Source organism: Rhinolophus ferrumequinum, chromosome 2 (assembly GCF_004115265.2).
Source record: "Rhinolophus ferrumequinum isolate MPI-CBG mRhiFer1 chromosome 2, mRhiFer1_v1.p, whole genome shotgun sequence".
Lineage (NCBI taxonomy): Eukaryota > Metazoa > Chordata > Mammalia > Chiroptera > Rhinolophidae > Rhinolophus > Rhinolophus ferrumequinum.
In genome coordinates this window covers 61,069,333-61,091,902 of record NC_046285.1, presented here as the reverse complement: position 1 = coordinate 61,091,902, position 22,570 = coordinate 61,069,333, and the positions used below count along the sequence as shown (strand labels likewise).

The following is a 22,570-nucleotide window of genomic DNA, read 5'->3' as shown; positions in this document are numbered from 1 at the left end:
AGGCAGCAGACCGCTGGTACGATAAGCAATTCCGGACACAGCCGCTCGCACCTGACTTGCACTAGGGGGGCCTGCTCATCTGCCACCTCACTCAGCCAACCCCCACCCCAAAAATCGCATATATGCCTCCTTCCCTCTACCCTGGGCGTGACTTTGCCAGCCCCCATCTGCGGGACCGGTGAACCTCGCCCGGGAGCGCAGAATAAAGCACTCACTTTCCTCAACCCGCCTGACTCTCAGAGCCTCGTTATCTCTCCTCAAGTCTTACACATAAGTTCTCGATCACACAATTCCCAAACACACTTAGAAACTCTTATGATATTCTCCTCTCTATTCCACATGCTAGAGAGACTGCTGGTCCTCTCCTGTGGAGTAAGAGAAGGCAGAGAAAAACATGCGTCCTCCCCCTGCACATCTACCTGAGGCAGTAAAAGGGTAAAAGGACTCCAGGGAGGGTCGGATTGCAGTAAAAGGGTGTAGCAGCCTGACCTTGATGTAGTGGTTGATCCTTTCCACTGAGGTGAAGCGAGCTTCTGTCTCGGATGCCAGTCTGACAGTAAACTGGAACAGCCCTGTTAACTGATCATGGAAAGCAAAAAATCCAAGAGAGAGTTCATTGTCAATATGTGCCAGGCCAACGCTAGAAAACCTCTTTCATCTAGGGGACCACAACTCCATCATACGAATGAACTGGGCACCTGCAGAAGCTGGTTTTAGGAACTGAGTCATTCTCTGAACATTTAAGGCCATGCCTATTACCACCCAATCCTCTATAATTTTCAGCGAATGCAGGTAGCATCACGGTACTGCTGACACTAACTTCCCGTATCCAAAGGCTTTCCAGCTGTCTTTACATTTCCAAGAACACATATGTATAACTAATTAACTCCTGGCTTCATACTTGTATTTACATCTGATGTGGCAGTCACAACAAATGAAGATATATGCATGTCAACCTGTGAGCAACTTGTGAGAATGCTTTTAGAAAAGTCAACTATGAGACATAAGGCCGGGCAAAAAGCGCTTGCAGAGCCCCTGTGCGTGGCAGACTGAGGATGCTGAAACACAGCATATATAAGGCATGTTTTTGCCCATCCAATAATCATGTAAGTTTGCACAATGTGGACAGACATCTTTGGGAATCTGTGAAGATACGTATCTCTTCTCGGGTTTCCTTTGACCAATTATTATCTTTCCAATATGGAAAAATGCCACGCATATACAAGAGGAGAGAGGACAGTATAATACACTCCCATGCACCAAACATCCATTTGAAAAATTGTCAACTCCCAGACAATATTGTTTCATCTCTGCACGCCACCCCTCTGTATTATTTGGAAGCAAATCGCAGGTATCCTATCATTTTATCCATAAATATCCTAGCTTTTCTCTCTCTAAAATATATATTCTTTAAAAACACAATGCCATGATGACACCTAAAAACATTAATATTAATTCCTTAACATCTTCAAATACCTAATCAGAGCTCAAGTTGCCAGTTTTCTTCGAGCTATTTATTTCCTTCCTTCCTTCCTTCCTTCCTTCCTTCCTTCCTTCCTTCCTTCCTTCCTTCCTTCCTTCCTTCCTTCCATTAAAGTTTTCTTTGAGCTATTTAAAGACCTTAAACCAATAGGTTTACTAGAGGGTAACAGTGTTGGGAAAAGCAGGAGCCTGAAAATAAAATGCACATAAAAAGCATACTAAGGATATACCTAGTATTTTTTAGAAGACGAGGAAGAGGCCAGAGATGACAGGGTGGTGAATACAGAAACCTACAACTAAGAAACTACGTATTTTCAAAATCATTACTTATGAAGAAAATAGAACCTGTTTCTTTTTTTGTTTGTTTTGTTTTGTTTTTTAAGCAAAAAATCCAGGCTTTATTGACATTTTTAAAAATCATTCTTTTAAATTGTGATAAAATACATGTAACATAAAATATACCATTTTAACCACTTTTAAGTGTCCAGTTCAGTGGCATTAAGTACACTGACACTGTTGTGTAACCGTCACCACCATCCATCACCAGAACTCTTCATCTAGGAAAACTGAAACTCTATACCCATTAAATGATAACTACTCATTCCTCTCTCCCCCAGCCCCTGAGAACCTGTTTCTTAAACACACGCAACAGACAGATTCCCTTATTCTTGTGTACCACTTCTACCTCTCTCCTGTCCCCCGGCCCCAGCTGAGCTCAGCCTCCTCTCGGCCACCATACAAAGGACTCGAATGAGCAAAGGTGATGCCTCCATCCCAGAGACTGACCTGGACAGCGTAAGAGATGGCCAGACCCGCGTAGGCCGGTGGAATCTGGCCGTGCATGAGAACGACCATCAGCCCGGTGGTGGTGATCAGGGCAATGCTGATGAGGTCCAGCCGCACAGCCAGCCACCGCATTGCGCAGGTGAACAAGAAGAAAGGACTCTGGTTGTTATCCAGGAGCTCCTGGTACCTGTGAGGAAGGCAGAACAATAAGAGGCAAAGGAAGTACCACACAACCCTGGTCACGGAGGACGTCAAAGTTCTGGTAAATTATGGACAGAGGGCTAATATTTAAGTAGTTCTTGTTTGTCACTGGGAGAACGATATGGAAACTTAAAGAGTGCAGAGTATTCCAGGCTCCACACATAGGAGGACATGGGGTTTTCTAGTTTTACCCTTTCAAAGAAACATACTAAAGATGTTAGGGAACAATATCCACTTTAAGAGCACAGGGAAAGCATGGGGCAAGAAGACCAAATAAAGAGGCTGTGCTAAACTTTAGAAAAACGTCTTAGGTTAGGGGTCATTTGCTCAAACAAAGAGAGGTTACAAAGGCAAACTGCAGAAAGGGCCCAAGGTCAGGAAAAAGAAACTCTCAGACTGAATACGGAAAAGTGGAAATTGTCTGTTGACATACCACCGTTGGGCAGAATGGTACCCGTTTCCCAAGGCCATGGGGCAATGAACCAGGAGCCAAACCATAGCAAAACGGATGTTGACAACTTTGCCACTGAAGGAGGGAGACACTGTCACTAGAGAGCAGACCAGAACCCATGTGAAGGCGCGGGTGCCACACATAACTGGGACTCCAGAACAGGAAGTCTTGCCCAGCCAATGTGCTCTGCTTTAAAATTACAATCACTTTTCCTCCTTACAATAAGAGACGTGCTCTTTAGAGAAAACTTAGAAAATCAATAGAGAGGAAAATGTAACAGTCCCGTAATCTTACCAGCCAAAACCAAAATTAATATTCTGCTGCATTTCCTCCCAGCATTTTTCTTCAATGTATGTATGTATGTATCATTGTATATTTTATTTTTTTTCACTATTTTAAAGTTAGGATTATTTTTCTGAGTTGTTTAACCTAACCTTTCTAGTCTAGATTTTCTCTTTAAAATGAATTACTTCATGTTTGGAATAGACAATATATGCACAGGACAGAGTATGTAAAAGTTACAAAAGTTTTTACCATGAAAAGTCAGTCTTTCTCCTGCCCATCCTCCAGCTACTCAGTTCCCCTCTCCAGTGGCAACTATTAGTTTCTTGTGTATCCTTTCAGAGATATGCTAAATGTCATATATACAAACACACACTAAAAAGGTAGAATAGCATACACATACATCTGTACCTTGCTCTTTCACTAATATATCTTTTTTTTTTTTTAATTTATTGGGGTGACAATTGTTAGTAAAATTACATAGATTTCAGGTGTACAATTCTGTATTGCATCATCTATAAATCCCATTGTGTGTTTACCACCTGGAGTCAGTTCTCCTTCCATCACCATATATTTGGTCCTCCTTATCCTCATCTCCCACCCCCTACCCCCGTTACCCTCTGGTAACCACTAAACTATTGTCTGTGTCTATGAGTTCTTGTTTCTCATTTGTTTGTCTTGTTCTTTTGTTGTTTTTGGTTTATATACCACATATCAGTGAAATCATATGGTTCTCTGCTTTTTCTGTCTGACTTATTTCGCTTAGCATTATACTCTCAAGATCCATCCATGTTGTCACAAATGTTCCTATATCATCTTTTCTTACCGCCGAATAATATTCCATTGTGTATATATACCACAACTTCTTTATCCATTCATCTATCGAAGGACATTGTGGTTGTTTCCATGTCTTGGCCACCGTAAACAAAGCTGCAATGAACATTGGAGCACACGTGTCTTTATGTGTAGATGTTTTCAGATTTTTTGGGTAGATACCCAGGAGAGGGATTGCTGGGTCATATGGTAATTCTATTTGTAATTTTTTGAGGAACCTCCATACTGCCTTCCATAACGGCTGCACCAATCTGCATTCCCGCCAACAGTGTATGAGGGTTCCTTTTTCTCCACAGCCTCTCCAACACTTGTTACTATTTGTCTTGTTGATGATAGCCATTCTAACTGGGGTGAGGTGATAGCTCATTGTGGTTTTTATTTGCATTTCTCTGATGATTAGTGATGTTGAGCATTTTTTCATATGTCTATTTGCCATTTGTATGTCCTCTTTAGAGAAATGTTTCTTCAGGTCCTCTGCCCATTTTTCAATTGGGTTGTTTTTTTGTTGTTGAGTTTCATGAGTTCCTTGCATATTTTGGATATTTCACTAATATATCTTGGAGATCATTCTATTATCAGACTCCAAACCTGTGTTTTTATCTTCTCATTTGTTCACAAGGGAGTTCCACCAAGCAAGTGAGTTTTAACCAGAGACGAGTAAATCACTAACACTCTTAGTAATGAGTTTTATAATCCCCCATTCTCACTACATTCACGGATGGTGGCTCCCCTTTGAGCCCTCTGGCGCCCTGGCCACTAACCTGTGCAGGAACTCCTGCCCTTTGTTGTAGGCATGGATGGTGGCAAGGCCCTGTATGCTGGATGTGATGTGGGAGAGGAAAGGTGACTGTGTGATATTGTCCAGACGCTTCAGCTCTCGAATCAGGACCCTGGAGAGAGAACGAGCTCTATGTCAAGAGGGCAGACGAGCAACTCTGGCTCCATCCTCTGCCCAAGAAGACATGAATCCTTCCTTTTCACCTGGACACCATGTGGAGAATTGCAAAGAGGAGGACGAGCGGCCCCACCGCCACCAGGAACCACGGGAAAACTCCTGCGATCATTCCGACACAGAAGAAGACCAGGATCACATTTTGGATGAACATCTCAGCCTGGAACGGCAGGCGCACATCGACTAGGGAAATCATGGAGGGACAAATGTCAGGCTGCGGGGGTCCACAAACAGGGAAAATGGAACCAAATATTTTAAAAAAAACAAAAAAGAGGGTCCCTAAAATCCCTATCTGAAATTGGGTGTTGCCTTTTAAACAATCTGATCCAAAAAAAAAAAAAAAATATCTAGAAACCTGGTTGCTCTAACTTTCCTGTCCCAAGAAAATTTAACTATGCTTTTTCCTTGTACTCTCTTTTTGGTTCAACCACTTTTAAACATTTCCCCCCATTTAGAAGATAATATAGGCTTGCTGTAAAATAAATATGCAAAAAAGAAAATACACATCATCTTTATCCTTAGCAAAGCCAATGAACTGCTGCTAACATTTAAGAAATTTTTCATCATGGAAAGTTTTAAACATACACAAAAGTCAAAAGAGCATAGATCCTCCAACAATTGTCAACATTTTCTTAATCTCTTTTTTAGCTATCTCATCCCCCTATCCTTTTTTTTGAAAAGGTTGAAGTATTTTCATGCAAATCTCAGACATGTCGATGGCACTGATTTTTTTTTTCTTTCAGTCTTTTCTCCATTTGTGCGTGTGTGAGTGTGTGTGTTTAGCAGAGATGGGATCATGTCATGTGTCAGTTCCGTGTATCAGTGATAATTTTGAGTCCTTGATACCTCTGGCCATGGCTCTACACTGCTTATCAACATCTAAAATGAACTCCTTCTATGGAGCCAGCACTGCGCAGTCAAAACAGTAGCATTGGGATCAAAGAGATCTGGGCTCAATTCCAGCCTTGTTATCTAAGAGCTGTGTGATCTTGGGCAAGTTACTTAACTTTTCTAGACATCAGCTTTCTCATATGTTCAGTGGGTGAAACAATACCCTCCTCACAGGGCTGCCCTGAAGATTAGGACAAGGCAGGCAGAAACTCCGCACACAGCAGCCCTCAAAAAATGCCAAGTGGCACTAGTAATATTCTGGGCTCCGGGAAGTATTTAAGTCCGGTGCTGGCACAGCCTGTGCAACATCCAGAAAACCTGGCAGAGGTTGTGGGTGTCCAGAAATCAATGCACTACCTCCAAAGTAAATATATGTGTTGCAATCTCAGATGCCCCTGTCCAAAGCCCGTGCTAACTCAGTCCTCTGCACTTGTTTTCAGGTTAAATAAGATCGAATGAAAACTTGGATGAAAGGTGAGAAATCAGATGGGCCCTCAGCCTAAATATAAGTTGCGACCTGAGGAAAAATGCCAAAACTCAAATGTTCTTGGTATGAACACCCACAGCCACTGTGCTCTCAGAATCAGGCTGGACAGATACGCGTTATCTAGTGAGTCATCTAGAAGACTGGAGGGCACAGCCAGCTCTGGCTTGTGTTCCAGGACATAAAAGAAGCAGTGAGAAATACCTTCATCCATGTCTCTGGAAAACCTGTTGAGAATCCTTCCTGTGGGGGTAGTGTCAAAAAACTTCATAGGGCTTCGAAGGATCCTTCGGAAAAGCTCATCGTGGAGCCGGGAGGAGGCTCGCAGCGTGCCCTAAGGAGCAGAGTGGTAAGGGCCCAGACGCCCAGGGACTCAGGCAGGCTCAGTTCTTACCCTGTAAGTCACAACTCCACAGGACATCTATTCCCAAAACTGGAGAAGGGCAAATGGCCATGGAGGAAGGAGGTGGGGAAAGAGCTAATACGAAAAGGCTGAGGCTACGGGGATTCTGGCCATTTCAGCACGGGCCGGCATGCTGCAGAGGAGCCGCCCTCCTCAGAATGAACCCGAGGCCATACGGAAGCCTGACCTCCACCGCGTACCTTGACGAAGACCACTCCTCGAACGGCTTTCAGGATCAGCATGACAGCCATGGAGAGGGCGTAGATGCTGGCATAGTACCGCATGTGAGGATTGTCCTTCATGCTGCTGCTCACAGAGGTCTTGTTCCCTTGAGTCACTGTGGTGTTCTGTGTGAAGGCAAGGCTCAATGGGCAAGACTCCTAAGAACTGCCAAGAACCCTAATTCAGGGACATTCTCAGCTCAAGGGAACGTGCAGGATAACGACTCTGGGGTCTGGTGTGAAAGGTCCTTCTCTCTTTTCTAACGGACAAGGGAAGACAGCCTACAGGTGTGCTACTGATAAGCTCTACCACCCCATGACTTGGTCGGGGAGTAACCATCTTGTGAGGTTATGTTAGGGACTCTTCTTTTCCATCCTGGGTGACCCTTGTTCGTTGTGTCTTTTAATAACAAACGAGAGCAGTTTCCTTAAGAGTGGCCAGGGAACATGGCGAGATGACCACACGGTTAGACCTAATTTTCCCATCAATGAGTAAGCTTACCCCACTTCCTTCCTTGATCCAGTAACTTAACCACCAGTTGCTGAAGGCGGTACTGCCCACGTTCAGCATGAAAAGAGATATAATGACCAGGAAAGCCAAGGGGCCCCCAGCAGCCTGGATGTAGACACCATACACTGACCAGGGCACTGAACCCTGCCCCTTCTCTTCCACTTGCACGAGCTGCCCTAGGTAAGAAAAAAAGAAACACGAACTTAGAAGGAAAAAGCTACTTTTCCAAAACGAAGTCACTTATAGAAGAGCAAAATCAAAGAGAGCCTAGTTTCACAGGACTCTAGATGAGAATTATTTCCGCTCTATCACTCATCCATTTCACATTTACTAAGCACCGCCTATGGACCGGGCCCAGGACGAGGCCTGGGAGCAGTAAAGAGGATGAAGACCACGTCCCTGCCCTTGAGATCCAGCTGAGGATGCTTCCACAGTCTACGAGGATAGACAGATAAATACACCCATGATTACAATAAAATGTGTTAAATGCAATGCCACAGCTATATGCAGGGCAGCATGGGAACATCCAGGAGGTGTATCTAACCTACTTAGGGGAGCTGTGGGGTACTCCGCAGAGAGGTTTCAGGGAAGACTTTCTGTGTAGTCCATACTGCATCTCGAAGGTAAGCCAGAGTCGGCCAGGTGGGAGAACAATGAGCAGAGGAGGTAAAGTGAGCACCAGCACAGGGGTGGAGAAACAGCAAGACGGTAAGTACAGACAACCAAGGGAGCACGGCTGGGGCAGTATGTGAGCCCGCAGAGCAGCAAGGGCTCAGAGGATAAAGGGCTCTGAACATCATCCTTCAGACGAGAACATCTCAAGAGTACGGGCTGCAGGTGTGTGGAGATCTGACTCCTGGCCCTACTGGGCTGAGATGGGCCTGAGATGGCCAGTCCGGTCACCTCTGGCAGTGAACAGCCTCTTCCATGCATCACAGTGTCCCACACGAAGCACGGCCTTTCCTCTGTGTGCCATGTCAGGGAAGTGATTAGAAAACACTGCTTTGAAAATGGGAGGAGGCCACTGAAAGGCTCCCTGCAGGAAGGTGAGTTGGTTGGTCTCCTGTTTTCAACTATATGTCTCAGCTGTCTGCATGAAGGGCGGACAGCTGTAACGCAAGGTGTCAGATGATAAAGGACAGAACCAGGGTCATGGCAACGGGATTGAAGTTTTAGACAGGAAATTCAGTAGGACACAGTGATTACTGTAGGAGGAGAGGAAAGATTCAAGGATAGCTCCTAGGGGCTCCCTGGTGTGGCCAGGTGATTGATGCTGCCAGGAGAATACAGAGAAAGGCCCCTCAGGAAGCCTCTGCCTCTTCATCCCATATGTTTAGTTATCTGGCAACAAGCCACACAGGCCATGAGCGCTTTAACAATTGTGAGTCTCCAGGTTAGAGACTCCTGTAGATAAGAACAAATGTTCCCTAAGGATATTGGTTTTTTGATTTTTACTGCCTCTGGCAGTAACTGACAGCTGTCTCAGCCTTCTGTGCCATGTTTGTTTAGTGTGTGTGAGTAAGCTATCTTAAATCATACCTGAATTCAAAATTGCTTTGTGGTTTACTAAAAGAAAGAAAAGAGGCAAGGAGTGGTAAATCAGGATTGTTGACTCCTAACACCACATATCTGCTGCAGGTTTAAGAACAAGGAAGTGAAAACGGTGGCAAACCCAGAAGAGGTCCTTGATTCAAAACCTCAGGTGAGGTGGTGACACAACAGAAAGCAAGCTTTAAAACAGGACAGCATTCTTTTTGGGAGGCAACCTGACATGCAGCTTAAAATTCACCAAGGTCACCCAAAGTCTTGTAAATAGCTTTCCTAACTACCAAGATTTGTTTCAGTTGATAAGATAAAGGGTTTAAAAAACAGGACCGAGGACTCCGGGTAAGGAAAGTCAACTAGGAAAAACCCTGGCTGTAACTCTTTGCCCCGGTTCTGCAGCAGTCTCTGAGGAGCGTACCTTCTAACAGGGAGCTACTGAGATCACAGGCATTCTTGGAGCTGCAACACCTCAGCCTTGCGGGGCACTGACTTGTAAAGAGCAGAGGTGAGTCACAGGAAGGAAAGGTATACCTCTACCACCACTCAATTTTTGCTTCCTCAGGATGACTCAGCTGTGATTACCCACCTACAGCCGACACCACCTTGCACAAGAAGAAATAAGATCAAAGGCCAATCTTATTGCCTCAGTCTGTTTAAGCAAACAGAAGGTGCCTTATGGTCTCCCGATATCATACAAGAATTTTGTTATTCCTGGAATGTTAAGGCCAGATACTCTGCAACATGCAAATATTAGCAAACATCATGAAGTAGCACATGGCTGAATTTCTGTTATACTTTAAAGACAAAATCTAAAATCTCAAAAAAGGTCATTACCTTCCTCTGGCTTCACTGCTTTCTCCTTCTTTACTGATCCTGTCTTAGGACCTTTGTCTTGTGATTTCTTCTGGGAACCACTGGTTTCCTTTTTTGAATTAATCTAATATTAACAACAAAAAAAGTGTCTCCAGTTATGATATGGCCATTCAGACAAATGTCCACAGGACACACTAGAGAATCACCTATGAACCTGCCGCTATTATGTAAGAGACATATCCAACTTTACTCCGATGAGTAAAAGGGCCACCTCTCCTCTTGTCTTGTACTTCCTCAACTCCTGCGGTCTTTGAGACCTGGGTTCCCAGCCTGTTAGTCCGCTGACAGCGCTCTCCCAGAAGTCACTGAAGACCTAACATAGTCGCCTTCATGTTGTTCGCATCCACTCCAACTGGTCCAAAGTTTTAGGGCTGGGGTCACTTCCATGCCTCCCGCCTGTAACCCCCAAATCACTCAATCAAATCACAGCACTGATCATTTCCCACGGCTACCACAGGACACCTAGTTTTGTAAGACCTCCACCTTCCGGCCCTTGCCTCACTCTGCAAGTTCGTCTGTTCCTGTGGCCCTACCCTCCTGCCACACTGGATTTCCTGACAGTCCTCGTACCACACTGATTTCCCACTTCTGTACCTTTGTTCAGACTGGTTCTTCACTTGGAATGCCCCTCCCCTTGTCCCAACTCAGTCACAGTGGTCCCCATTCAAACAGCTTCAAATCTTACACCCTGAGGCGACTCAGATTCCTCTAGAACACAGCTCGCCCCTCCCCTGTCCTCCCAGACACTTTGTTAGCAGTGCTCCATTATCGCAGGTTGCTCTAAATGTGACCCGGTGGAAGCGCACAGTGCCCTGGTCTTCCCCAGGAGATGGTGAGTCCCTCAAGGACGGAGATGATGTCTCCCTCAAGGTTACAACCCACACAGGGCCTGACACCCAGAACTGCCCTTAACAGGCCACAGAGGGACTTAGTAAACATTCATCAAATTGAAACTGATATATTAGAAACTACTTAATGCTCTCCTTTCCAAGTTCCTCTTATATCTTCATATAGGAAATTCTCTTTATATAGTTTATCACATTTAATTTTATGTCATAGTCAGCCTCATGACCCCAATTTGCTCTCCAGCTAGACTTTTTAAATTGACAGTAAAAATAATATAACACATCTGGAACATAAGAAAGGACCCTAAATTGATGGATGCAGTACATCAATAAATGCACCGTCTAAAGAGAAAATTACCGTTTGCTGACTACTTGTTAGGGTAAGAACATTACATATTATTTAATTTAATTGATGCAACAACTCTAAGAGGCACGTACCATCCCCATTTTTTTTTTTAAGTTCTCCGCCACCCCTCTCCCCGCAACTCCAGTTCAAGCCGTTGTTCTCAGTCTAGTTGTGTAGGATGCAGCTCCCTGGCCCATGTTGGTATTAGGAGCCTTGCATTCCACGTGGCTGAGGTAGTCAGTTGCCGGCCACTCACTCTGGCTGCCGGCTGCTCACGCCGGCCACTGGCCACCAGCCACTCACAGCCTCTGGCTGCTCACCGCAGTCCAGCTCCAGGTCGAGCTGTTGTTCATAACCTTAGCTGTAGAGGGCGCAGCTCACTGGTCCATGTGGAAATCAAACCGGTGACCTTGGCATTAGGAGCACAGGGCTCCAACCACCTGATCCACCGGGGCCACCCCTACCATCCCCATTTTTAACAGGAGGAAACTGAAGCTGAGGAAAGTTAAATGACAAACTGAAAGTATGCTCCTCCACTAAACTCACTGACTCTCAAAGTCTTTTTATTCCTTGGACAGTTCATATCTTAGCTTCTCTCCCTCTCATTTTCCCCTGCGGTGAGGAGGAAATAATCTGAAGAGTACTGAGAGTCATAGGGAGAGAGGTCATAAACCCAAATCTGTATCAGGGTATTTCTATGGAACATATTGATGGCACTTGGAATATTTGAGTTATCCCAAAAGGCCAAAAACATGTTGATCATGTACCTGAAACCACAGAGGATGACACCCAAAGACTCCCAGAAACAGGTCCCAATAACTTTCTGTGTTTATCCCTCTCGGACATAAAAATGAACTGGTAGCGAAGAAGTAGCTTTTAGCCCAGCCTGAGTGCACCCCCAGAACCCAAGGTGACCACAGAATAAGTTCATACGTGAGCAGGTTGGCAAGAAAGAAGGAAAAAGAAGCTCTTTGGCTAGCTCTAAGTAAGTATGCACTTGTGTTTACTTAACTGAAAACTCAGAGTAAAGCCATGGAAAGCTGCCATCTTTCTGTGTTGCCACAGGAGGCAGGGCAGCACAGCAGATAGAACACTTTGGAGTCGAAGTGCCCTTGTTAGCATTAAAAAGAAGGAACAGACCCAAAATGGAGTCACTTTTGCTAAACCACACCAAAATTTAGTACCTAACCTAACTGCAGTTTCAGACTCTCTTAGGAGTATAATTTTAAACCACTCAATTCTGGAATTTCCTGATCAACACTAGTGAGGTAATCTGCCTGGTAAAACCTGCTTTACCCTAAGGAAATGTGACTTTGCCAGAAATAATCCGCTCTTTTAAGCTTCTTCTCCCACCCTCCTGCTGCCTATAATAATCTTCCATTTTATACAGCTGTTGGAGCTCCCTTCTATTTGCTAGATGGGATGCTGCCTGATTCATAAATAAATTGTCTCAATAAGGCCAATTAGATCTCCAAATTTACTCAGCTAAATTTTGTTCTTTAACATTAGCAAGCTGCTTAACTTTTCTGAGCTTCCATTTCCTCAGCTGTAAAAGAGCGATAATCATATTTTGCCACAGAGCTCTGTTAAAATGATTAATAGGATGACTTCTATGAAGTGCCTAATCCAGTAATTGGGACACAACAGGTGTTAGTTAATGAGTACCAAGTCAGCAGCCAAGATACCGGGGTCATTTTTCAATGTATGCAATATTTAATTTCTCTTCCTTGGCTCCTTAATCACTTGTTTATTTATAAAAGTAGCTTCATATGCTTCAATCAGGATTGAAGGAGTTTTTGGAACTAAGCTATGACTGAACCACACTGTGGGTGGACAAAAAGGAAGAACTGTAATAAATCTAACCTGCAAAGCAGACAGCAACATCCTTGAGCTGCTCTCCAAAGTGGCTGCTTGTCACGGAATGACAGAGGGAGAATTGACGGAGGTGATCTGATCATAAATTCCTAACTGGGCAGGTCATGGTGGGTAGTCACGGCCAGGTCTACAGCTTCTTTAGTAAAAGGTTTAAGCAAGCCCTGTCCATTGTGTTTGTGCATCTAGCTTAACACACCTTTGAAATGCCAAAGTAGTCCTCTTTTCTGGACCCCTGGAAAGCGTAACTACCCTCCGGAGAACACATAATCTTGTGAACTATCCTGTAATCCAATCCCCTCCTTGCTTTCTCCCACCTCCATGTAATCTTCCTTTCGTCCCCTCCTTAATTACAAATGTATAAAAGAAACTGCAAAACTTTCATTCTCTGAGCATTTGGTATCTTGCTTCCCAGCAATGTCAACAGTTTGGCTCAAATACATGCTTATAAAAATTCTCCACAAGTTAGGGTGTTTCTTATGTTGACAACATACTGAGCTCATATCCTTCTCCCTGTCGTTGCCTTATTAATAAGTTCTCAGTGACAGAAGTCCTTGGCTCACCAGCCCCACAATCCTGACCTAGAGCAGAACGAGTATGTGAACTAAAACTCTGCAGATAACATGCAGACACGGAATTGAGCTGAGATCTCGTCATCACTCACTCTGGTCATGCCTCCCTTGCTAGAGAGGAGGAAATGCATGCAAACGCCACATGAATCTTACCTCAACTGGCGGAGTCTCTCCCAGCAACAGGTTATTAAAAATGGTAGCATAGTCACCGTTTAGATTCATCAGTTCCTCATGGGTGCCTCTTTCTGTAACACAGCCCTCTTTCATGAAGATCACTTCATCACAGTCAGCCAGGTACTAGCAATAAAGGCAGGGAGAGCACAGGGTTGCTGATATTTGTGTAGCTACATCCAATCACCCATACCTTAGCTCAGCAGTTCTCATCTGGAAGGGACTGAGCACCCCCAAGGGGCATTTGTCAATATCTGGAGACACTATTGGTTGTTATAATTGGGGGGAGGGGCACTAGTGCCATCCAGTGGATAGAGGCCAGGGATGCCTAGGACAGCTCCCCATAATAAAGAGCTATCTGGACTGAGAACCTCTGCTTAAGTTCTTTGTGCCTTGTGATGTAGTTCAGTTCCTCCAGTTTTTGACATAAATCTGCTGGTGGAGCCACAGGAGCCTTGCATAATTTCATACCCGTTCACATTGTACTCAGAAGTACACACAATTACTGACTTTCCGTGGCAGCATGAGGGCTTCACCCTCTAAACTCCACAATGTAGGCAAAGCAGATGGCAACATCCTTGAACAGCTCTCCAAAGTGGCTGCTTGTCATGGGATGACAGAGGGAGAAGACCGTGTCTTCCCCAAACAGTTCCTACTTGTATATAGATGCTAACATAATGCTTTCCAAACTATCTCAGACCCAAACGCCATTTTCAGCCTGCCCCTTTTAGTCACTGATTTATATGCAGAAGCTAACACGCTCCAAGGACCTCGGATTCAGATGGCAATCGGGTACATGGCTACAACGAGCTTTATTGGAACAAGTGCTGGGGGGCTATGTGCTGAGAACACGAACAGTGAGGTTTCCAGGAATCTCTAGGAGCCCGTGAAGGTAACTAGAAGGACCAAGCCCACCTCCCTGCCTGACTTCTCAGGCCCCAGCGGGCAGCCTGGGGAAGAGAGCACCGTACCTGTAACTGGTGGGTAATGAACAGAACTGTCTTGGACTTGAGGTGCTTCTGGATAGCACTGTTGAAGATGTGGTTGCCCACATGGGCATCTAAGGCACTGAGGGGGTCATCCAGGATGTAGATGTCCCGGTCACTGTACAAGGCCCGGGCAAGGCTGATCCTTTGGCGCTGCCCACCACTCAGGTTGGTTCCTCGCTCACCAATCTACAGGAGCCCAGAAAGCACAGTGAGAAGGTTGACAGAAAGGGTTGAGGAAAGAAGCTCAATGTGCGTATGCTGGACTGATGGTTTCAAAAATGGAGAGTGTAGAAAACATTAACTCTGAACCAACAATGGGATTTTGTTTAAAATCCACCTGACATGAAATATTTATATGCTTAAAACAGGTAGGATTGATATCCCTGCCCTAAGGCACAAGTGCTTTCTAACATGGATTCCTGGTGAAAGTGAATCTCGCTGGGTAGGTTTTTCTCCCGTGCATTTAAGATGGACTCCTAGGAGGTGGCTCTGGCACAGCCCTGCCACCCATCTTCCAGAATCCTCTCTGCTAAACACATTCGCCATCAGGGGCAGAAGGCTTATACCTCAGTCAGGTCACTGTTGGGGAGAATGGCCAGATCAGGCCTCAGGCAGCAGCTGTTCAGCACAGAGTTGTATCTGAAGGACATAAAGAGACCCAGCATCAGGGACATGGTTGGAGTAGAGCCTGCTGACGTGGGCTGCCTTGCATCTCACGTGGTCAAGATGGAAAGCATGACAGAAACCAAACATTCCTTGCCTTTCTTCATCAAGTTCCTTCCCAAAGAGGATGTTGTCTCTCAGAGTGGCATTGAGGATCCAGGCCTGCTGGGCCACATAAGCGAAGGTTCCACTGGCTGCAATACTGCCCTCTAGAAGTGTCATCTAAGAAGACAGACACCATCCAATGGCATCATAACGCAAAACCATCACGCTAAGCCAACAGAATCCCCCACATTCCACAATGGAGTTGAAAGTTTTGGCAATTTCTTCAGATGCTTTTTGGACCCAAATCCAGACCTCACCTTTGTTCCACAGAGAGCTATAGCAACAAAAAAAGTCAAAGTTCTCCTGGCTTATGCGTGATGGGAGTCCAGCACAACCCATGACTTGAATGAACAAACACTTCATTCAGCGACCTATAAGCTACTTTATATCCTTTCTTCCTAATTGCAAACTGTTTTATTTAAGGGAAACACAAGTGGAAGGCCCTTTCAGAGTCCCCTGGGGAGGATGCTGTAAGGATTTAGAGCTAGTCCCCGCCTCAATTTGAGGGCAGGTCAACTCATCTGCAGAAATCCAGGCTGTTGGCTAGACCAGCTGCTTCTGTAAAATGAGGATTAAGGGGGGAAAATTCCAGTTAGACATCAACGAGTATTATAGAGTGTCCATACAATGATGGCGGACCCTCCACTCCAACATGAAGAGATTACACGATGAGCCACGTACTTTGAATTGTGTTTCAGGTTACAGTGACTGACATGTATTGATTTATCCATTTTATCCTCTTTCAGGGTTCTTTTTGGGGCTGACGGTTGACAATTTGTCTTAGGTAAGGGATGCTATAGTTTAGAACAAAGTTTCATTAACCAGCCTGTTAGTACTTGCACACACAAGCTTGTACTCTCAAACACCACAACACACAGTGTACACACACAAGTGTCCATTACGCCCCCTTCCGGACACAATTCTATTAAGGGGTGGATATGCAGTGGGGATGGGGGAGAAAGGAGATGTTAGTGAAGGGTTCATTTTGTTTCCACCTTTCCTGACTCTCTCTAGGAAATAAGTTCATTTTTCCTGAGACCCTTGCTAAGCCGAGTTCAGAGAAAGAAGCAGAAAATGTAAAGGACAATAACAAAATCTTACCTGGCCTAAAATGGCTGAAATTAGAGAGGTTTTTCCACTTCCCACACTGCCACAGATTCCAACCAGTTTACCCTGGAAAAAACACAGAGCGAGAGGGAAGCTCACTAACGGGTGACTGACCACTCATCTCTAGAGACTTCCTATTTCTTTGAGGAAAAAACAACACATTAACTACAGTCCATCAATATGGGAATAGCGTTCCTCATCACCCAGAAAGTCACTTACTTCTTTTCTCCTTTGTCAGCCACCTACTTCATAGGATTTCTGTGGAGATACACTGAGGTAACAGATGTATAAGCTTTTGGAAAAATTAAATATGCCACACATGTTAAGGTATCCCACATCACTTTTAGAGAGAACCAGCCGCTTTCCTACTTTGTTGGTAATCTGTGTTTTTTGATTATTTGTTCATTTTGTTGTTGTTTTGGAAGAGAGAACAGCAGTCAAAAAATTATTATGAGTTTTTTCTCCAGGGTCTATAAGTTATTTTCAGCAAAAACCATATATACTATTGCTTCCATTTTTGTACAAAACATTCCCAAGGATCTGAGGAATATCCATACCATCAATTCCACATACAAGTGGAAAACCAAGTCTGTGATTAACTGAAATGTCCTCAGGCAAAATAATGAGTTCTCAATGGACAGTGTTAAAAGTTTTCAAGGACAGACAGATGATTTTTTAACAAGGCCACTTGTTTAGTAATCTTGTACCAGCTCAATTCTTGCAACAAAGGAGGGAATAAAGAGTAGTGCGGAAGGAGCATGGATTCCAGAGGCAGGTTGGTCTTGATTTGAATCCCATCTCCAATAGCACTTCCCAATTGTTCGATCTTGGCCTTGTTACTTAAACTAATACTGTCTCTCTCACTGGGCTTTGAGCAACTCAAGGGAAGGAATTATCCTTGTAGAACCAAGTACAGTATGTAGTACTTAATAAAAGTATGTTGGACAAACAGTTTTTTACATGGCCCAGGAGTTTGAAAGATTATAGCATGGTGGTAATGAAGAGACCGAGTTCGTTTCAATCTCTGCTCAGGTCAGTTAGGTTTACAGAGAGAAAACTCTGTTCTGGTGACTTAAAAGAGGTATCAGCAATGAAGCAAGTGAAGACATCAAGAAACATTAACTTCCCTTCCCTTCCATAAAGACAGGGGCTGGGAGAATTATGGTCTCTTCAAATAGCTCAAGTTCTGTCATGTGAATATGGGCTGTAAAGGGCAGAATGAGGATTATAGCTAGAAAGTAAAAGGTAAATTTCCACTGACTTTGAGGATGAATCCTCTAAGAGAGCTGATTAGCAGTGTGATAGAGCTTCCTCAATCATCAAGATAATCGTGATTAAATATGAAGTCTGTTGTTATGAGTGAACTGAAGTAAAAAACTGACTTGAATGCCCTCCAATAATAAAAACACTAGTTGTTTCTGGTGGTCTCACCAAGGATCATCTCTCCCTCTTGGTTATAGCTTTCAAGAGCTGGGAGCTTCCTGTTCTCTCTACAGTCTAGCCATGGATCTGTGTAACGTGCCTTTCGTCGGTTGCAGACTTGATTATCTACCACATTAGAATCCAATACTCCATACTTCTAGTTATGTAGGTAAATATTTCTTACCACCACCCTTGGTCCAAGGTACCCTAATGTTTCTCCTTGGTTAACTGTTCTCCTTATTTCCTTCCTTGTGTCCCTAAAATAATCTTCTCAGTCCAGAAGCTAGAATATTTCCCTTCATACATAAGTCAGATCACAACAGTCTTCTGCTCCAAACCCTCAATGGCTCCTCTTTCCACTCAGTGTAGAGCCAAAGTCATTACAGAAGGCTCTGGCACCTGACTCCCTCTCTGCCCTCGGCTTCTGCTACTCTCTCTCCCATGCTCATTCAGTTCCAGTAACAGGCCTCAGGGTCTTTGAGCTTCTCTGTTCCTTCTCTTCTTCCCCCAGATATCCACATGACTCATTCCCTTACCTCCTTCAGGATTTTGCTCAAATATTACTTTTTAAACGAGCCTTGCCCTCAGGCAACCTATTTAAATTACAACCGTACCTGCTCCCTGACCCAGTACTCTCTACTTCCTTTTCTTCATGGCCCTTATCACCACCTGACATACAACGTACAGTAAGTACCCCCATCCACAGTTTTGCTTTCTGCGGTTTCAGTTATTACCTGCAGTCAACCGTGGTCTGCAAACACTAAATGGAAAATTCCAGAAATAAACAATTCATAAGTTTTAAACAGTGTGCCTCTCTGAGTAGTGCGATGAAATCCATGCCATCCTGCTCAGTCTTGCCCTGAACATGAATCATCCTCTTGTCACTATACGCTCCCTGCCCATTAGTCACTTAGCCGCCATCTTGGTTATCAGATTGCCTGTCTCTACATCATAGTACTTGTGTTCAAGGAACCCTTATTTTACTTAAAAATGGTGCCAGAGGGCAAGAATAGTGATGCTGGCAATTTAGATATGCCAAACAGAAGCTATAAAGTGCTCCCTTAAGTGAAAAGGTGAAAGTTCTTGACTTAATAAGGAAGGAAAAAAAGTGTACTCTGAGGTTCCTGAGATCTATGGTAAGAAGGAATCTTCCGTCCTTGAAATTGTGAAGAAAGGAAAAGAAATTCATGCTAGGTTTGCCGTCACACCTCAAACTGTAAAAGTTACTGCCACAGTGCATGATAATGTGTAGTTAAGATGGAAAAGACATTAAATTTGCGTGTGGAAGAGACGAACAGAAAACGTACTCTAATCAGTATTGTAGGCAATGTGTGAGCCAGAAAGCAATGAGCCTATAATGAAAACTTGAGCAAGGGATCTCCTGAAACAAGTGATACCAACCCATTTCCTGCAAGTAAAGATGGTTACACAAATTCAGGAATAGGTTTAGACTGAAAAAGATAAAAATTACTGGAGAGAGACCCCATTCATACAACTTTTATTATAGTATATTGCTATAATTGCTCATTTTATTATTAGTTATTGTTGTTCATCTCTTACTGTGCCTAACTTATAAATTAAACTTTATCATAAGTATGTACATACTTACGAAAAACATAGTATATATGTTTATACATAGTATATATATGGTTCAGCGCTATCCATGGTTTCAGGCATTTACTGCGGGTCTTGGACATATACCCATGGATAAGCGGGGACTATTCTATTTTACTTGTTTACTGTCTGTCTAGAATGTAAGTAAGCTCCACGAGGGCAGGGATTTTTGTCTGTTTGTGGTTTTTTGCTGCTATGCCCTAGCCCAACAACAGTGCTTGGCATAGAGTTGGCATTCAAAAAATGGCTGTTAAATGAATGACTATATTACTACACCTAGGACCCGCTGGACCATATAGCTCTCAGCATGGTGCTGGGTCCGACTCATAGTCTGTACTTTAAAAGCCTTGAACCTGGAGCCAATCGCTAAAGGAGGGCTTCTGAGAGCCCGAAGTCCTGTGCTACCTGGGATGTGTGACATCATAACGATACCATAACGATCCTTCACTTACATTAAAAATAAACAATTACAACAAATCTGTCAATAATAAATAGCAACATTAAGAATACTTGTTACGTGCCAGGTTCTGTGCTGTGTATAGCCTAGTGATAATGAGACGTCTATACAGAATTATTATAACCAGAAATAATTATTACAACTCTAATAAACAGAAATCTATGCAGGGCAAAATTTTGGAAAGTCCACTCGAATGCTTATAAAATGAGTGTCTCATGGGATCAGTTGTTATTCTTTTCTATTGTTAAATGCCTAAATATCCTTTGTAGAGGTGGAGCTGGCCAGATTTGCTCCTTAGTTTAAAATCACTCCCAGCCACAAAGTACTTTGCTAAAAGGAACGGCAGTATCCTGCTCTTGCCAGAATGGCACCTGGTGGACAGACGGGGAGCGGGGAGGCGGAGGGGTTACCTCTTCGATTTCCAGGTCGATGTTGTACAGCGTCCTCTGTAAGCGGAGGTTCCCCAGGTGGATGTGCTTGCCCTCTTCCTCCTCAGGACTGGGCCGTTCGTCGCTGTCCAGGAGGAGGTGGCCCTTCTGCTCTGCCAGCACCGCCTGATGCTCAGTGTGCTCCAGCTGCCTCACCTTCTCTTTCTTGCCCCTGGCAGCCCTCTTGTCTTTTTTCGTTTTGGGGGTCAGCTTGGGTGAGTTCTGGATACTGGAGTGGGAGGAGTCCCATGCCAAGGTGGCATTTTTCATCTCTATCTTGATGTGAGGACTGGCTGGTTTTTTCTTTATCATGTGAACCTCTTCCATCAGAAACAAACTCTGATAGGAGTTGTGAGAGAGGTGCAAAGATGAGACACTGGATCAAGACCAGTGAGACTAGCCTAGGGCGCACCCTCACGTAGCAAAACACGTCAGCTATACAGTGGAAGGAAGCTGACGGGCAAAGGTAACTCATGAGTGTAGCCCCGCCTCAGGCCCAGGGAGAGGTCGCGGGGGTGTGGGGACACCCTCAGGAGGGACAAGGGCCTTGTCAGTGGCCCCGCGTCTACACCACCAGCTACATGCCAAACTAGCTTTCCTTTTCCACCAGTCTCATGTGACCATTTAACTAACCCATATACAGCGCCTTGTTCTCACCCATGAGTTGCTGAGTAGCTGTGGCAAAATGCAAACAGAAAAGCCAAAGGGCAAGCCACTCTCCTCTACAGACCCTCATCACTCTGCTTCCCTCCCAGCCCACTCCTGCAGAACCTCAAAGCCCGTACACTTCCTTCACCCACGACGTGGCACATGTCTGGGGGGAAGAGGCTGAGCTGAGACTGTGACTAGCCCTAGCTGGCTCAGGTTAGAAAGGCGTACCCAAGGTTTTCTCGACAGGAGAATACATCTTGCCGATAGGTTCTCATGTCTTCAAAGTCCTGCCTTAGAACTTGGGAGAATTCAAACAACCCAACGAACAGACTTGCGTGGAAGTGAAGGGTATCTCCCTCAGAAACATCCTTGGGAAGAAAATAAGACTCTTTCCTCCCACTCTTTCCCAGAGTCCCACTGAATTACGCGAGGGAAAGAAAACTGGAACGCTCGAAAAGCGAAGTGTTTCTGAAATTAGATCTGAAACACTGACCAAAATAAATCTCATCCCAGGACTTATATGTGCCCATGACTTTGAACGCACTTCTGACAATTCTCTTAAACCAGTGATCTTCTCTATAGAATGCTGTCCCAGCTGCAATCTCTATATGACAAAAAGGTTTTTTTAAATAAAAACATTTTAAAACATTAGAAAGTCTTTAGAGAAAAGATGACTTTTAGGGTCAGAACTCTTCACAGTTACTGAGAACCCCCAACTATTTTAAAGTTTGCAGGTGCTATTAAATATAACATATAATCCTTTTCCCCAAGGGTAGGCTCTTTTCTGCTGGATCCTACACTTCTAAGCTTGCTCTTTTCCTCCCTTAAATCACCATGCCTCCTATCCATTCCTAATCCCCAATCTTCCCAGAGTGTCATAATTCTAAATCTCCTAGATAATCTTCACTCTTGGTTAATCTTAGATTTAGTTTCTGAAAACAGCTGTTGGTTTCATTTGTTCAGGGCCTTTCTGAAAGATTGAGCTAAGAATAGCATGCCAAAGATTCTGACCACCTTCACAAAGTAAAGACATGCTGACAGAATTCCCTCATTTCTCTCTCCTAAAGGACCTTTTAAGCCTCAGTGGATTGTTTAAAAATGTGCGCATGCTCTAGTTTGCACAGCTTCTTCCCCACAGGCTCCCTGCAGCCCTGCACTCCTCCCAGGAGGATTTTAGCTTCGGTTCATTCTGCCATGACTTGCTCAGAGGCATACGAGGGCTTCCCAACACTTGAATTTACGTGACCTTGGATTTGTACCTGCCAGGACAACAGAATCTTAGAAATGCATAAACCATAAACCTCAACTTTACCACAGGACACTGGCCCTCAAAACGTGATTCTCATTCACTGCAAACATCAATATAATCAGAATGTATCTGTTGAGCAGAAGAAGGGACTGACTACTCATAG

General features: G+C 44.2%; 1 protein-coding gene across 5 annotated transcripts in view; it reads right to left on the bottom strand.

Annotated features, from left to right (window-relative positions):
* Positions 1-22,570, bottom strand: part of ABCC5 (ATP binding cassette subfamily C member 5) — a 79,713-nt gene that overhangs the window by 23,442 nt on the left and 33,701 nt on the right. For 4 of the 5 annotated variants that reach the window (XM_033091022.1, XM_033091054.1, XM_033091030.1 and 1 more), the window contains 14 exons: positions 20,490-20,846; positions 16,581-16,652; positions 15,472-15,596; positions 15,278-15,350; positions 14,694-14,897; positions 13,705-13,848; positions 9,878-9,980; positions 7,490-7,674; positions 6,967-7,113; positions 6,568-6,697; positions 5,018-5,171; positions 4,798-4,926; positions 2,269-2,455; positions 490-579 (listed from right to left, as the gene is read on the bottom strand). In XM_033091022.1, the coding sequence (XP_032946913.1) occupies positions 490-579; positions 2,269-2,455; positions 4,798-4,926; positions 5,018-5,171; positions 6,568-6,697; positions 6,967-7,113; positions 7,490-7,674; positions 9,878-9,980; positions 13,705-13,848; positions 14,694-14,897; positions 15,278-15,350; positions 15,472-15,596; positions 16,581-16,652; positions 20,490-20,846 (2,100 nt within the window). Of the gene's footprint in view, positions 1-489; positions 580-2,268; positions 2,456-4,797; positions 4,927-5,017; positions 5,172-6,567; positions 6,698-6,966; positions 7,114-7,489; positions 7,675-9,877; positions 9,981-13,704; positions 13,849-14,693; positions 14,898-15,277; positions 15,351-15,471; positions 15,597-16,580; positions 16,653-20,489; positions 20,961-22,570 lie in introns of all 5 variants that reach the window. The other variant, XM_033091047.1, reaches the window with a different exon arrangement.